General features: G+C 46.8%; 1 protein-coding gene across 1 annotated transcript; it reads right to left on the minus strand.

The window, feature by feature from the left end:
- Nucleotides 1–6,380: 6,380 nt before the first annotated feature.
- On the minus strand, nt 6,381–7,358 carry LOC120392787 (olfactory receptor 958-like). The gene has a single exon (XM_039517509.1). The coding sequence runs from the start codon at nt 7,341–7,343 to the stop codon at nt 6,381–6,383; it is 963 nt and encodes a 320-aa protein (XP_039373443.1). The 5' UTR covers nt 7,344–7,358.
- Nucleotides 7,359–13,368: the final 6,010 nt, after the last annotated feature.

Here is a 13,368-nt window from a genome sequence, read left to right on the forward strand (position 1 = left end):
ACTCCTTTAGGACAGGGACTGACTCTGCACAGGGCCCACCACATCGAGCCAGACCGCTAGGCGTTATTGGACAGATCCCCAGCTGGCAGAAATTGGCTGTAGCTCCATTGGAGTTAATGGTTCAGATCTGCAACTGGTGTGAACCCACCACAGCTCCACGGGAGTCAATGGTTCAGATCTCGAGCTGGTGTCAATTGAAGTCAATGGGGCCACGTCAGTTTATACCAGAGAGGGTCTGGCCGCGTATGGCCATATCTGTATGTAGTGAGATTTCTACACCTTTCTGGCCCAGCAGTATTACTTTCCTTGGTGCCCAGTTCACTGTGGGTTGATATAGTAGAGGGTCATATTCCCATCTAGTGGATGATGTTTACCCCTGGGCAGGTCCATTGAAAATCGAATTTTCCACCAAAGAAAAGCTCCAAAAGAAAATTTACTACTTGTCCTTGAGTTATATAAAAGCCAGTCATCATCATCAAGATGTTCTCGTTATCCAGATCAATCTCTGATCCTTGTTTGAAATCTACTAAGCTCTTGGCCTCAATAATAACGTGTGCCGATGAGTTTGTCAGGGTAATTGTGCAAGTATAAAATGGTTTAGGACGGAAGGTGGTATAAAACTGGAGAGCTGACCTTCTGCGCACCCAGGTGAACTTCATCTCACACTTTTGCTTTAGATTGGGAATTTCAAAAGCACCTCACAAGAGCTAGGTGTCTAACTGCCATAGACTTTTAACTTTCTTTGGAAATTCCAGCCTTAACGTCCAGCTATTTTTGCTGTTCTCTAAGATTTCACTTGCTCTTTGTCGGTCTCATAAAGGGGCCCAACCGTCTCCAGACACTTGATTCCAATTTATTTTTAATTTGAACAACTAGAAAAAGCACAGAAAACTTAATGACCATTTCCAATGACACATCAGCTGGGGGCAGGAAACAAGAAAAAAATCCCCATTTTATTGCCAGGTTTAGGTTCTATGTGTATTGAGTATTACTCAAAATTCAAGGCAACAGGTGCAGAAGACACAATACATAAGCACCACAAATCCAAAATACATTGTGTGTGATGAGTGTAGCATTCTCACCTCGGTTAAATCTATTAGCATTTTTCTTTCTTTTTTATCTTTCTAGCTTTATCTATGGGTATGTCTACACTACGGGATTATTCCGATTTTACAGAAACCATTTTTTAAAACATTGTATAAAGTCGAGTGCACGCGGCCACACTAAGCACAGTAATTCGGTGGTGTGCGTCCATGTACCGAGGCTAGCGTCGATTTCTGGAGCGTTGCACTGTGGGTAGCTATCCCATAGTTCCCGCAGTCTCCTCCGCCCATTGGAATTCTGGGTTGAGATCACAATGCATGATGGAGCAAAAACAGTGTCGCGGGTGATTCTGGGTAAATGTCATCACTCAATCCTTTCTCCGTGAAAGCAACGGCAGACAATCATTTTGCACCCTTTTTCTCTGGATTGCCCTGGCAGATGCCATAGATGGTAACCCTGGAGCCCGTTTAGCCTTTTTTCACTGTCACCGTATGTGTACTGGATGTTGCTGACAGATGCGGTACTGCAGTGCTACACAGCAGCATTCATTTGCCTTTGCAAGGTAGCAGAGACAGTTACCAGTCATATTGTACCATCTGCTGCTGTCATGGGTGCTTCTGGCTGGCGTCTCTGAGGTCGGCCGGGGGTGCATGGACAAAAATGGGAATGACTTCCTAGGTCATTCCCTTCTTTATGTTTTGTCTAAAAATAGTCAGTCCTGCCTAGAATATGGGGCAAGTCTACTAGAGAACCAGAGAGCACAGCCACTCCGGGTCAGAGCCCCAGCTATCCCGCAGAAATGATGAGCTGCATGCCATTCTAGGGGGTGCCCCTGCAAGAACCCCACCCATTGCTTCCCTCCTCCCACACCCCTCCTGGGCTACTGTGGCAGTTATCCCCCCATTTGTGTGATGAAGTAATAAAGAATTCAGGAATAAGAAACACTGATTTTTTAGTGAGAGAAAATGAGGGGGAGGCAGCCTCCAGCTGCTATGATATTCCAGGCAGGACATCTCCATTACTCATTAATGGGTTGGGGGGAGAGGAGCACAGCCTCCCGCTGCTATGATAGTCCAGAATCTCCATTAGACATGAAAGGCGGAGGGGGAGAGGAGCTCAGCCTCCAGCTGCTATGATGAGGACAGTTACCAGCCCTTTTGCACCATCTGCCAGGACTGAATCTCCAGGACACAAAGCTTAAAGAAGGGAATGACCAGGAGTCATTCCCATTTTTGCCCAGGCGCCCCCAGCCGACCTCACCAAGGCCAGCCAGGAGCACTCACAGGATGATGACGAGGACGGCTATCAGTCATATTGTACTGTACCGTCTGCCACTGGGGAGAGAAGGGGAGAGGAGAGGATGCTGCTGTTTAGTGCTGCAGCACCCCGTCTACCAGCAGCATCCAGTAGACATATGGTGACATTGAAACGAGGCAAGAAATGATTTTTCCTCTTTTCTTTGAGTGTGTGGGGGGGTAAATTGACGACATAGTCCCGGAACCACTGGCGACAATGTTTTTGACCTTTCAGGCATTGGGAGCTCAGCCAAGAATGCAAATGCTTTTCGGAGACTGCAGGAACTGTGGGATAGCTCGAGTCCTCAGTCCCCCCTCCCTCCCTCCCTCCATGAGCGTCCATTTGATTCTTTGGCTTTCCATTATGCTTGTCACACAGCACTATGTTGAGTCCCTGCTGTGGCCTCTGTCTATCATAGCCTGGAGATTTTTTCAAATGCTTTGGCATTTCGTCTTCTGGAATGGAGCTCTGATAGAACAGATTTGTCTCCCCATACAGCGATCAGATCCAGTATCTCCCGTATGTTCCATGCCTGAGCTCTTTTTGGATTTGGGACTGCATTGCCACCCGTGCTGATCAGCGCTCCATGCTGGGCAAACAGGAAATGAAATTCAAAAGTTTACAGGGCTTTTCCTGTCTACCTGGCCAGTGCATCCGAGTTCAGATCGCTTTCCGGAGCGGTCACACTGGTGCAATGTGGGATACCGCCTGGAGGCCAATACCGTTGAATTGCGGCCACACTAACCCTAATCCGACATGGCAATACCGATTTCAGCGCTACTCCCCTCGTCGGGGAGGAGTACAGAAATCAGTTTTAAGAGCCCTTTATATCGATATAAAGGGCTTCGTTGTGTGGATGGGTGCAGGGTTAAATCGGTTTAACGCTGCTGAATTCTGTATAAACGCGTAGTATAGACCAGGCCTATGAAGCAAATAAAATTTTCAAAACCTCCTCATTAACTTAGGAGAGTAAGTCCCATTTTCAAAAGCCATTCAGGAGCCCAGTTCTCACTGAAATTCAAACGTGGCCAGATTGTCACAGGTGTATCACCACCTAAAGATGCAGATAGGCACGTAGTGGGATTTTCAAATGGACCGTGGTGTTTAGGCCCAACTTTTGGTCACAGTTCAGAGTAACTGCACCTGTATTTCCCCTTATTGGTCCAGCAGGAGCAACTCTCTCGGGCTTCCAGCTGTTGGGTGGAGACCCACATCTCTCTCCCTCCTGACTGGAGCCGTTCCAGGCTGAGCAGTTCCTTTCACTGCATTATTCCCTCAAAAGCCAGCCCGCCTGAGCAGCCCGACTTTGCTTCTTCCCCCCAGGTGTGGTGCACAGTGTAATTGCCTTCGTTTTAAGTTCACACAGTTCTCCCTAAGTCACCATATTTTATTTGTAAGGTAAAAGCAATACAGAGAAAACATATTAAAATATGCTCTTAAGCAAAATAAGCTGTCATGGGATAGGAGGGAAGGTGCTCTCATGGTTGGTAACTGGTTAAAAGACAGGAAACAAAGGGTAGGAATAAATGGTCAGTTTTCAGAATGGAGAGAGGTAAATAGTGGTGTCCCACAGGGGTCAGTACTGGGCCCAGTCCAGTTTAACATATTCATAAACCACCTGGAAAAAGGGGCAAACTGTGAGGTGGCAAAATTTGCAGATGATACAAAATTACTAAAGATAGTTAAGACCCAGACAGACTGTGAAGAGTCTTGGTGACTGGGCAACAAAATGGCAGATGAAATTCAATATTGATAAAAGCAAAGTAATGCACACTGGAAAACATCATCCCAACTATACATATACAATGGTGGGGTCTAAATTAACTGTTTCCACTCAAGAAAGATCTGGGAGCCATTGTGGATAGTTCTCTGAAAACATCCACTCAGTGTGCAGCGGCAGTCAAAAAAGCGAACAGAATGTTGAGAATCATTAAGAAAGGGATCGATAGTAAGACAGAAGATATCATATTGCCTCTCTATAAATCCATGGTACGCCCACACCTTGAATACTGTGTGCAGATGTGGTCATCTCATCTCAAAAAAGATATACACCTCTACCCCGCTATAACGCGACCAGATATAACACAAATTTGGATATAACGCAGTAAAGCAGTGCTCTGGCGGGGCAGGGCTGAGCACTCTGGCAGATCAAAGCAAGTTCAATATAACGCAGTTTCACCTAAAACACAGTACGATTTTTTTTGGCTCCCAAGGACAGCGTTATATCAGGGTGGAGGTGTATTGGAAAAGGTTCAGAAAAGGGCAACAAAAATGATTAGGGGTAGAGAATGGCTTCCATATGAGGAGAGATTAATAAGACTGGGACTTTTCAGCTTGGAAAAGAGGAGACTAAGAGGGGGATATGACAGAGGTCTATAAAATCATGAGTGGTTTAGAAAAAGTAAATAAGGAAGTGTTATTTACTCCTTCTCATAATACAAGAACAAGGGGCCACCAAATGAAATTAATAGGCAGCAGGTTTAAAACAAACACAAGAAAGTATTTTTCCATGCAACACACTGTTAACCTGTGGAACTCCTTGCCAGAGGGTGTTGTGAAGACCAATACTATAATGGGGTTCAAAAGGGAGCTAGATAGATTCATGGAGGAGAGGTCCATCAATGGCTATTAGCCAGGATGGGCAGAAATGGTGTCCCTAGCCTCTGTTTGCCAGAACCTGGGATTGGGTGACAGGGAATGGATCATTTGATGATCACCTGTCTGTTCATTCCCTTTGGGGCATCTGTCATTGGCCACTGTCAGAGGACAGGATACTGGGCTTGATGGACCTTTGGTCTGTCTCAGTATGGCTGTTCTTATGTTAATAAAAGTGCCTACGTGCATAGTAATAAACTTACCAGAGATCACCCCAGCTCCACCATGGACTCTGTCGGGTGACTAGCCCTTCAAACCCCACAATGGGGTCTCGTCTGTGGTCACCAGCTTATAACAGCCTCAGCTCAGAACTAGCTCTGTCATGACAAGTTTAGTCCATACTTTATGCAGGATGGGGGTTTTTGATCCGGGGTTTCCAGGACCAGCTAATCAGTAGAGCCCTCCCAAATGTATCCTGGCCCCCTTCACACATACTGTCCCAAACAGTTCTGAGAAGTTCCTAACATTTCCCCAGGATTACATTAGTCAGTCTCCTTTGAAAGTTACGTTCAATCCACAATAATGCATACACAATTGTATTTTTAATACAACGGACCCCAAAGGGATTAAACTTAATTCAATGTTTATCCAGGAAATTGCCGTAACTGTCACGCCTTTAAAAATCAGGCCCTAGATAGCTAACTCTCATTGATTTCAATGAGAAAAACGTTTGCAAAAGCTTCTGAAAATCCTAATTGGTGCCTAAAGAGCTTTAAAAATCTGGCCTACTGTCTAGCTTTACAGAGGTTTAGGAAATCCCACTAGGCACATAAAACTTCTAAATAGGTCAGGTGCTTAACTCCCATTGAAAGTAACTGGCTAAATGCCTTAAAAATCTGGTCTGCAGATGCCTAAATCCCACGGCCATTCAGTGAGAATTAGACTCCTAAATACCTCTATCACTTGAAAATCGGAGTTAAGTCCCCAAATCACTTAGGTGGTTTTTGCAAATTTTATCACAAATTCGTTGATTTTCAGGGCATGTTGAAAAGTCCAACTGTTCACCCAGGAACTTTAGGCAAGTACCTAGGACAGGTGCCTGGTGATCTGGGGTTCATGCCAGAAGATGAAGGGAATTTTTTTCCCTTCCCTTTTGCATGTTCAGAAGATGCTGCACTTCCTTCCACAGATCTGTGTAACAAGGCTGAGATTTTCAAAGTCAGCTACAAGATTTGGATCTCAAATTCCTATTAATTTTAGTGCACAGTGATTGTGCCTATCCCTTAGGCAGCTTTGAAAATATCAGACTTACTGCATGTCAAAGACAGGTAGGTATTTTTAGGAGCATCTCTATGACTTGTAGAGATACAGACAGAGGGGGCTGTGTGGTGATGGGAAAGACAGAGGTTCACAAGAGCCACAGAGCAGCCATGCAGATGTGTTTGTCAATGTATTTCTATACAGACCCACCTGCTACCCCTGCAGCTGCCGCACATCAATGTGGAGGTGTTTGACCCCCCTCTCAGTTTTCTCAGAGCCGCTTTCACCTCCTTGTTCCTCAGCACGTATATGGCTGGGTTCAGCATGGGTGTGACCACATAGCCAAAGAGCTGCACAGCGGTCACCATCCCTGTGCTTAGCTGGGGCTGTGTGTAGACCAGGGCACAGGGCCCAAAGAACAGCGTCACCACCGCCAGATGTGAGGTGCAAGTGGAGGCTGCTTTGCGCCGCCCTTTGGCTGAGTTCATCTTCAGGATGGAATAGACGATCCTGACGTAGGAGGCGAGGATGAGGAGGAAGCAGGTCATGGGCACCATGCCAGTATTGATGAAGGTCACAGTCTCAATGACGTACGTGTCCGCACAGGCCAGCTTGACCACCGGGAAGATGTCGCAGAAGAAATACTCCACCACGTTGGACCCGCAGTAGGGCAGCGTGAAGGTCAGGCTGGTGAGGATGGTGGCGTGGAAGGAGCTGGCGATCCAGGTGCCGGCGGCCAGGAGGGTGCACACCCTCCGGTTCATGATGATCAGATAGCGCAGTGGGTGGCAGATGGCCACGTACCGGTCGTAGGCCATGACAGTGCAGAGAAGGCACTCGGTGCTGCCCAGGAAGTGGTAGAAGAAGACCTGAGACATGCACCCACCCAGCGAGATGGTTCTACTCTGAGCCCAGAGGTTGGCCACCAACTTAGGGGTGCTGATGGAAGAGAATCCAAGGTCCACAATAGAGAGATTGCAGAGGAAGAAGTACATGGGGGTGTGCAGGCGGGCATCAGCGAGGATGGCTGAGAAGATGAGCAGGTTGCCCAGCAGGGTGAAGAGGTAGAAGGCTAAGAAGGTGGCGAAGAGGATGGTCTGGAGGCCGTTGGTGTTGGGGATCCCTAGGAGGATGAAATGAGTCACCATAGTGTGGTTGACCCGCCCCACGAGGGACTCATTCCTGGGGTAGGGGAGAGAAATAATGCCAGTGAGTTACTGAAACAAACAGACCTGTCATCCTAGAGCTGCAATAGTCACCCTTCCTTCCACTGCCCCCATGACTCTCTGTCACTAAGAGTGATGTCTATTTCTATCATTGTAATGCCACTTGGGGACATGGCCTCACTGGCTGGTGATGAACGTGGAAAGAGAAAATGTCTGCCTTGAAGATCCTACAGTCCAGACACAAACAGACAAAGGGAACCTCTATTCTATTCTATTCCTTCTTCTCTTCTCTCCTGTCCTATTCCAATTGCTTCAATTCTATTCTATCTAGGCCCTTTCCCCACCCCTATCACCACAGTACCTTAGAGCCTTTCTTTTGTGGCTAACATTTCCCATGTGTGGTTTGTTCTCTCTCTCACCTCTCCGCAGAGGGATGTCCGTGTGTGCAGTGAAGCTCCTTGTTTTGGTAGGGTTTTGTTCTCATAGAAACATGGGCTGCTACGTGTTTGTGTTAAGGAAGAGGACGAGGACGGAACATATAAAAAAATGAATGCATAAGAACATAAGAAAGGCCGTACCGGGTCAGACCAAAGGTCCACCTAGCCCAGTATCTGTCTACCGACAGTGGCCAATGCCAGGTGCCCCAGAGGGAGTGAACCTAACAGGCAATGATCAAGTGATCTCTCTCCTGCCATCCCTTTCCATCCTCGGATGAACAGAGGCTAGGGACACCATTCTTACCCATCCTGGCTAATAGCCATTTATGGACTTAACCACCATGAATTTATCCAGTCCCCTTTTAAACATTGTTATAGTCCTAGCCTTCACAACCTCCTCAGGTAAGGAATTCCACAAGTTGACTGTGCGCTGTGTGAAGAAGAACTTCCTTTTATTTGTTTTAAACCTGCTGCCTATTAATTTCATTTGGTGACCCCTAGTTCTTGTATTATGGGAATAAGTAAATAACTTTTCCTTATCCACTTTCTCAACATCACTCATGATTTTATAGACCTCTATCATATCCCCCCTTAGTCTTCTCTTTTCCAAGCTGAAGAGTCCTAGCCTCTTTAATCTTTCCTCGTATGGGACCCTCTCTAAACCCCTAATCATTTTAGTTGCCCTTTTCTGAACCTTTTCTAGTGCTAGAATATCTTTTTTGAGGTGAGGAGACCACATCTGTACACAGTATTCGAGTTGTGGACGTACCATGGATTTATATAAGGGCAATAATATATTCTCAGTCTTATTTTCTATCCCCTTTTTAATGATTCCTAACATCCTGTTTGCTTTTTTGACCGCCTCTGCACACTGTGTGGACATCTTCAGAGAACTATCCACGATGACTCCAAGATCTTTTTCCTGACTCGTTGTAGCTAAATTAGCCCCCATCATGTTGTATGTATAGTTGGGGTTATTTTTCCAATGTGCATTACTTTACATTTATCCACATTAAATTTCATTTGCCATTTTGTTGCCCAATCACTTAGTTTTGTGAGATCTTTTTGAAGATCTTCACAATCTGCTTTGGTCTTAACTATCTTGAGTAGTTTAGTATCCTCTGCAAACTTTGCCACCACACTGTTTACCCCTTTCTCCAGATCATTTATGAATAAATTGAATAGGATTGGTCCGAGGACTGATCCTTGGGGAACACCACTAGTTACCCCTCTCCATTCTGAGAATTTACCATTAATTCCTACCCTTTGTTCCCTGTCCTTTAACCAGTTCTCAGTCCATGAAAGGACCTAACCTTTTATCCCATGACAGCTTAATTTACATAAGAGCCTTTGGTGAGGGACCTTGTCAAAGGCTTTCTGGAAATCTAAGTACACTATGTCCACCGGATCCCCCTTGTCCACATGTTTGTTGACCCCTTCAAAGAACTCTAATAAATTAGTAAGACACGATTTCCCTTTTCAGAAACCATGTTGACTATTGCTCAAGAGTTTATGTTTCTCTATGTGTATGACAATTTTATTCTTTATTATTGTTTCAACTAATTTGCCCGGTACCGACATTAGACTTATCGGTCTGTAATTGCCGGGATCACCCCTAGAGCCCTTTTTAAATATTGGCGTTACATTAGCTAACTTCCAGTCATTGGGTACCGAAGCCGATTTAAAGGACAGGTTACAAACCTTAGTTAATAGTTCCGCAACTTCACATTTGAGTTCTTTCAGAACTCTTGGGTGAATGCCATCTGGTCGCGGTGACTTGTTAATGTTGAGTTTATCAATTAATTCCAAAACCTCCTCTAGTGACACTTCAATCTGTGACAGTTCCTCAGATTTGTCACCTACAAAAGCCAGCTCAGGTTTGGGAATCTCCCTAACATCCTCAGCCGTGAAGACTGAAGCAAAGAATCCATTTAGTTTCTCCGCAATGACTTTATCGTCTTTAAGCGCTCCTTTTGTATTTTGATCATCAAGGGGCCCCACTGGTTGTTTAGCAGGCTTCCTGCTTCTGATGGACTTAAAAAACATTTTGTTATTACCTTTGGAGTTTTTGGTTAGCCGTTCTTCAAACTCCTCTTTGGCTTTTCTTATTACACTCTTGCACTTAAGTTGGCAGTGTTTGTGCTCCTTTCTATTTGCCTCACTAGGATTTGACTTCCACTTTTTAAAGGAAGTCTTTTTATCTCTCACTGCTTCTTTTACATGGTTATTAAGCCACGGTGGCTCTTTTTTAGTTCTTTTACTGTTTTTCTTAATTTGGGGTATACATTGAAGTTGGGCCTCTATTATGGTGTCTTTAAAAAGGGCCCATGCAACTTGCAGGGATTTCACTTTAGTCACTGTACCTTTTAACTTTTGTCTAACTAACCCCCTTATTTTTGTATAGTTCCCCCTTTTGAAATTAAAGGCCACAGTGTTGGGCAGTTGAGATGTTCTTCCCACCACAGGGATGTTGAATGCTATTGTATTATAGTCACTATTTCCAAGCGGTCCTGCTATAGTTACTTCTTGGACCAGCTTCTGCACTCCACTCAGGATTAAATCTAGAGTTGCCTCTCCCCTTGTGGGTTCCCGTACCAGCTGCTCCATGAAGCAGTCATTTAAAGTATCGAGAAATTTTATCTCTGCATTTCGTCCTGAAGTGAAATGTTCCCAGTCAATATGGGGATAATTGAAATCCCCCACTATTATTGGGTGATTAATTTTGATAGCCTCTCTAATTGCCCTTAGCATTTCATCATCACTATTACTGTCCTGGTCAGGTGGTCGATAATAGATCCCTACTGTTATATTTTTACTAGAGCATGAAATTTCTATCCATAGAGACTCTATGGAACATGTGGATTCACTTAAGATTTTTACTTCATTTGAATCTACACTTTCTTTCACATATGCAGGGAAGAATTGCTCCAGCTTTGTTAATTATGTGAATTGTTGGGGGTTCATGGGAACAGAGAGAGAAAGAAAAGGAAAAAGCAGAAGGGGAATAGTCACAGCCAGAGGGCCCGGGGCTGGGGTGGCGGCCGCACCCTCTGGCTTGACGTGGTTACCATCATATCCAGACATCACAGTTTGGCTCAACGGCTCTCAGCACCCAACGTGGCCACAGTTTGTCTCTGCTCGGCCGTGATCAGCAGGCTGGGCTCTGTGGATAACCTGCCAGAGGGATTTTTAAGGTGATATTTGAAGGACAATAACAAAGTGTCTGTCTGTTTTGCCAGGGAGTTTTCCCGTGTAGGAGAGGCTGGGCTGAAGGGGAGATGCTGGCGGGTTGGGGCTGTAACACACGGAGAGAGGGAGATAAAGGATAGCTACACAACAGACAGACAGACTGGCAGGCAGGCACACAGAGAAGGATGGACAGACGGCTGGATCGATTTTCTCTCTACAGAAAATATTGGGCTGACATCTCCCTCGGAGCGAGACAGAGACTGGCAGATTCAGAGAGAGGCAGAGACTGAGGGACAGAGCGAGAAGAACTTTACCAAAGCAGGAGTCTTACACTGGCTGCATTGGGAGGGGCCGCTCCAGCTGGCTGGAATTCTTCCTTTCTGTCCACAGCCCTGACTCCTCTGTAGCACCATCCAGCTTTCTTATCCCAAACGGCCCATCGCCCAGGAGAGGTGCACAGCCTGGGCTCTTGCTATCCAGCCCGGAGACCTAATCCGCTCCGAAGCTAGCGAGGGCTGCCACAGCGTATCGCCCCACTCTGCAGCCGAGCCCCACAGCTTTCTCACAGCTTCCAGCCTCCTTACGGCTCTCCGCGGTCTTTAAATCCCCTTCGGGCCCATCGGGACCAGGGCCCTGAATCCCCACCAGGCTCCCAGGTTAAGATCTTGGCAGAGTCGCCAATTAACGGAGATTCTGCATCATTTTCAATAACGCTCCTAGACCCCTGGGGCCAGGCCCTCCGCCAGCATCAATAAGTGTAGCGCCATTGAACTAAGAGGGCCAGATCCCCAGCTCCACCGGGGTCCGGATTCTGCTCCCGCTCCCCGACCTGACTCCTGGGGAACGCCATCAGATTCCCTGGGGCTGTTTCCCCTCTCAGCCGCACGCCCTGGTGTAAATCAGAGTAACTCCACTGGAATCAAAGGAGCTGTGTAGATTTCTACCAGCTGAGAATCTGACCCCGACATTGTCTGGGGGGAGGGGACGTTCATGCTCATCTAGGCTCTCCTGCCGTGTGACACAAGCCAGAGAATCCCCCCGGGGTGTGAAATAGGAGGAACCTGGGCCAGACGTGCAGCTGGAGGCCTCTGAAGCCAACAGAGCTTTGGCCTTGGTTTGTGTCCCCCGCTGTTCCCCTGCCCCTTCGCTGCGTCTCTGTGCACAGGGATGTATTTGTGCCCTTGTGTGGTTATGTGTGAGGGTGAAATTCACCGCTGTGCAGACAGAGGGCAGCATACGTCCTGGGCACCACTTCTCCTCACTTTTCACAGCACAGTAACCCTCCCCCGCGCCCACCTGCAGCACCACCAGGAAGATCCTGGCACTGTTGTTCTGGGTGCAGCTCAGACACAGAGCGAGACGACCCGGCCTTCATGGTTCACTCTCTAACTAACCCAAACACAGGGAGGGTTATCAACGCCATCCCTCCTCTTGTCATCGGGATGAACGTCGCGCTGCATCTTTCTGGGCCTCCCACGTGTCCTCTTGCCCACCCCTTTGCACAATCGGGGGTCAGGAGAAAGGGCATTTAGAGGATTGCAGCCGATTTAACTGAACGAAAGCTTCTCCTTCACTAGCCCGGTAATCAGAATAGACAAAAGCCTCATCTTGGACATCTACTGTGCGTCTACACTAAGGGGTTGGCGGTGGTTAGCGACATCGCTGGGAAGCTCTATAGTGTAGACAAATCCATCGACACCACACAGAGAGGGATGTGAGAGAGACAGGGCTAGATTCGGGGGCTCCAGCAGTGATCTCATCGATCCATTTGCTGTGTCCCAGCACCGCAGTTGTAATAAGGCCCCTTGCGATTCCGCTAATCGCTATAATTTCCCGCTCTTCTCTGGGGGGCATCTTACTTGGGAGCCAGGATGAAGGGCCAGAAGCAGACGGTATAATTAATCTCTGTAGCTGTGTTATCCCCAGCCCAGTCAGAGCATCCCACGGGGTGCTATGGCCGTTGGGATTAATTAAAATGTTGACTTTTTTAATGAGTCCCCAAGCTGGGCCTTCTCAGTGCGCTGGTACCAGGCTCAGAAGTTATTCTTGGTTTCCATCAGCTGAGTTCCGTGTGTCATTGCCAAGGACACCGGAGCCGGAATTGCATTTGACTCTTTTAATTTGTATTATCCCTATTGTTATCATGGGGATTATGGTGGGACATGCAGTCTGTGACTGAGACATGGGCCCCTTTGTTCAGAACCCAGCACAGATAGAAAGACACAGTCCCAGCGAATGTGACACACATTGAATAGCCGAGAGTGACAAAGGATTTAATTACCCATGTAAATAACAGGTGGGGAAACTGAGGCACAATGCGATTTAGTGAGTTACTAAAGGTCAAATAGGGAGTCATCTACAGATCCTGTACTTGAACCCCC

Source organism: Mauremys reevesii, unplaced genomic scaffold (assembly GCF_016161935.1).
Source record: "Mauremys reevesii isolate NIE-2019 unplaced genomic scaffold, ASM1616193v1 Contig116, whole genome shotgun sequence".
Taxonomy (NCBI): Eukaryota; Metazoa; Chordata; order Testudines; family Geoemydidae; genus Mauremys; species Mauremys reevesii.

Bases quoted from the DNA above. Each gene is read 5' to 3' on its own strand.
- LOC120392787 (XM_039517509.1), bottom strand. From the start codon at position 7,343: ATGGTGACTCATTTCATCCTCCTAGGGATCCCCAACACCAACGGCCTC.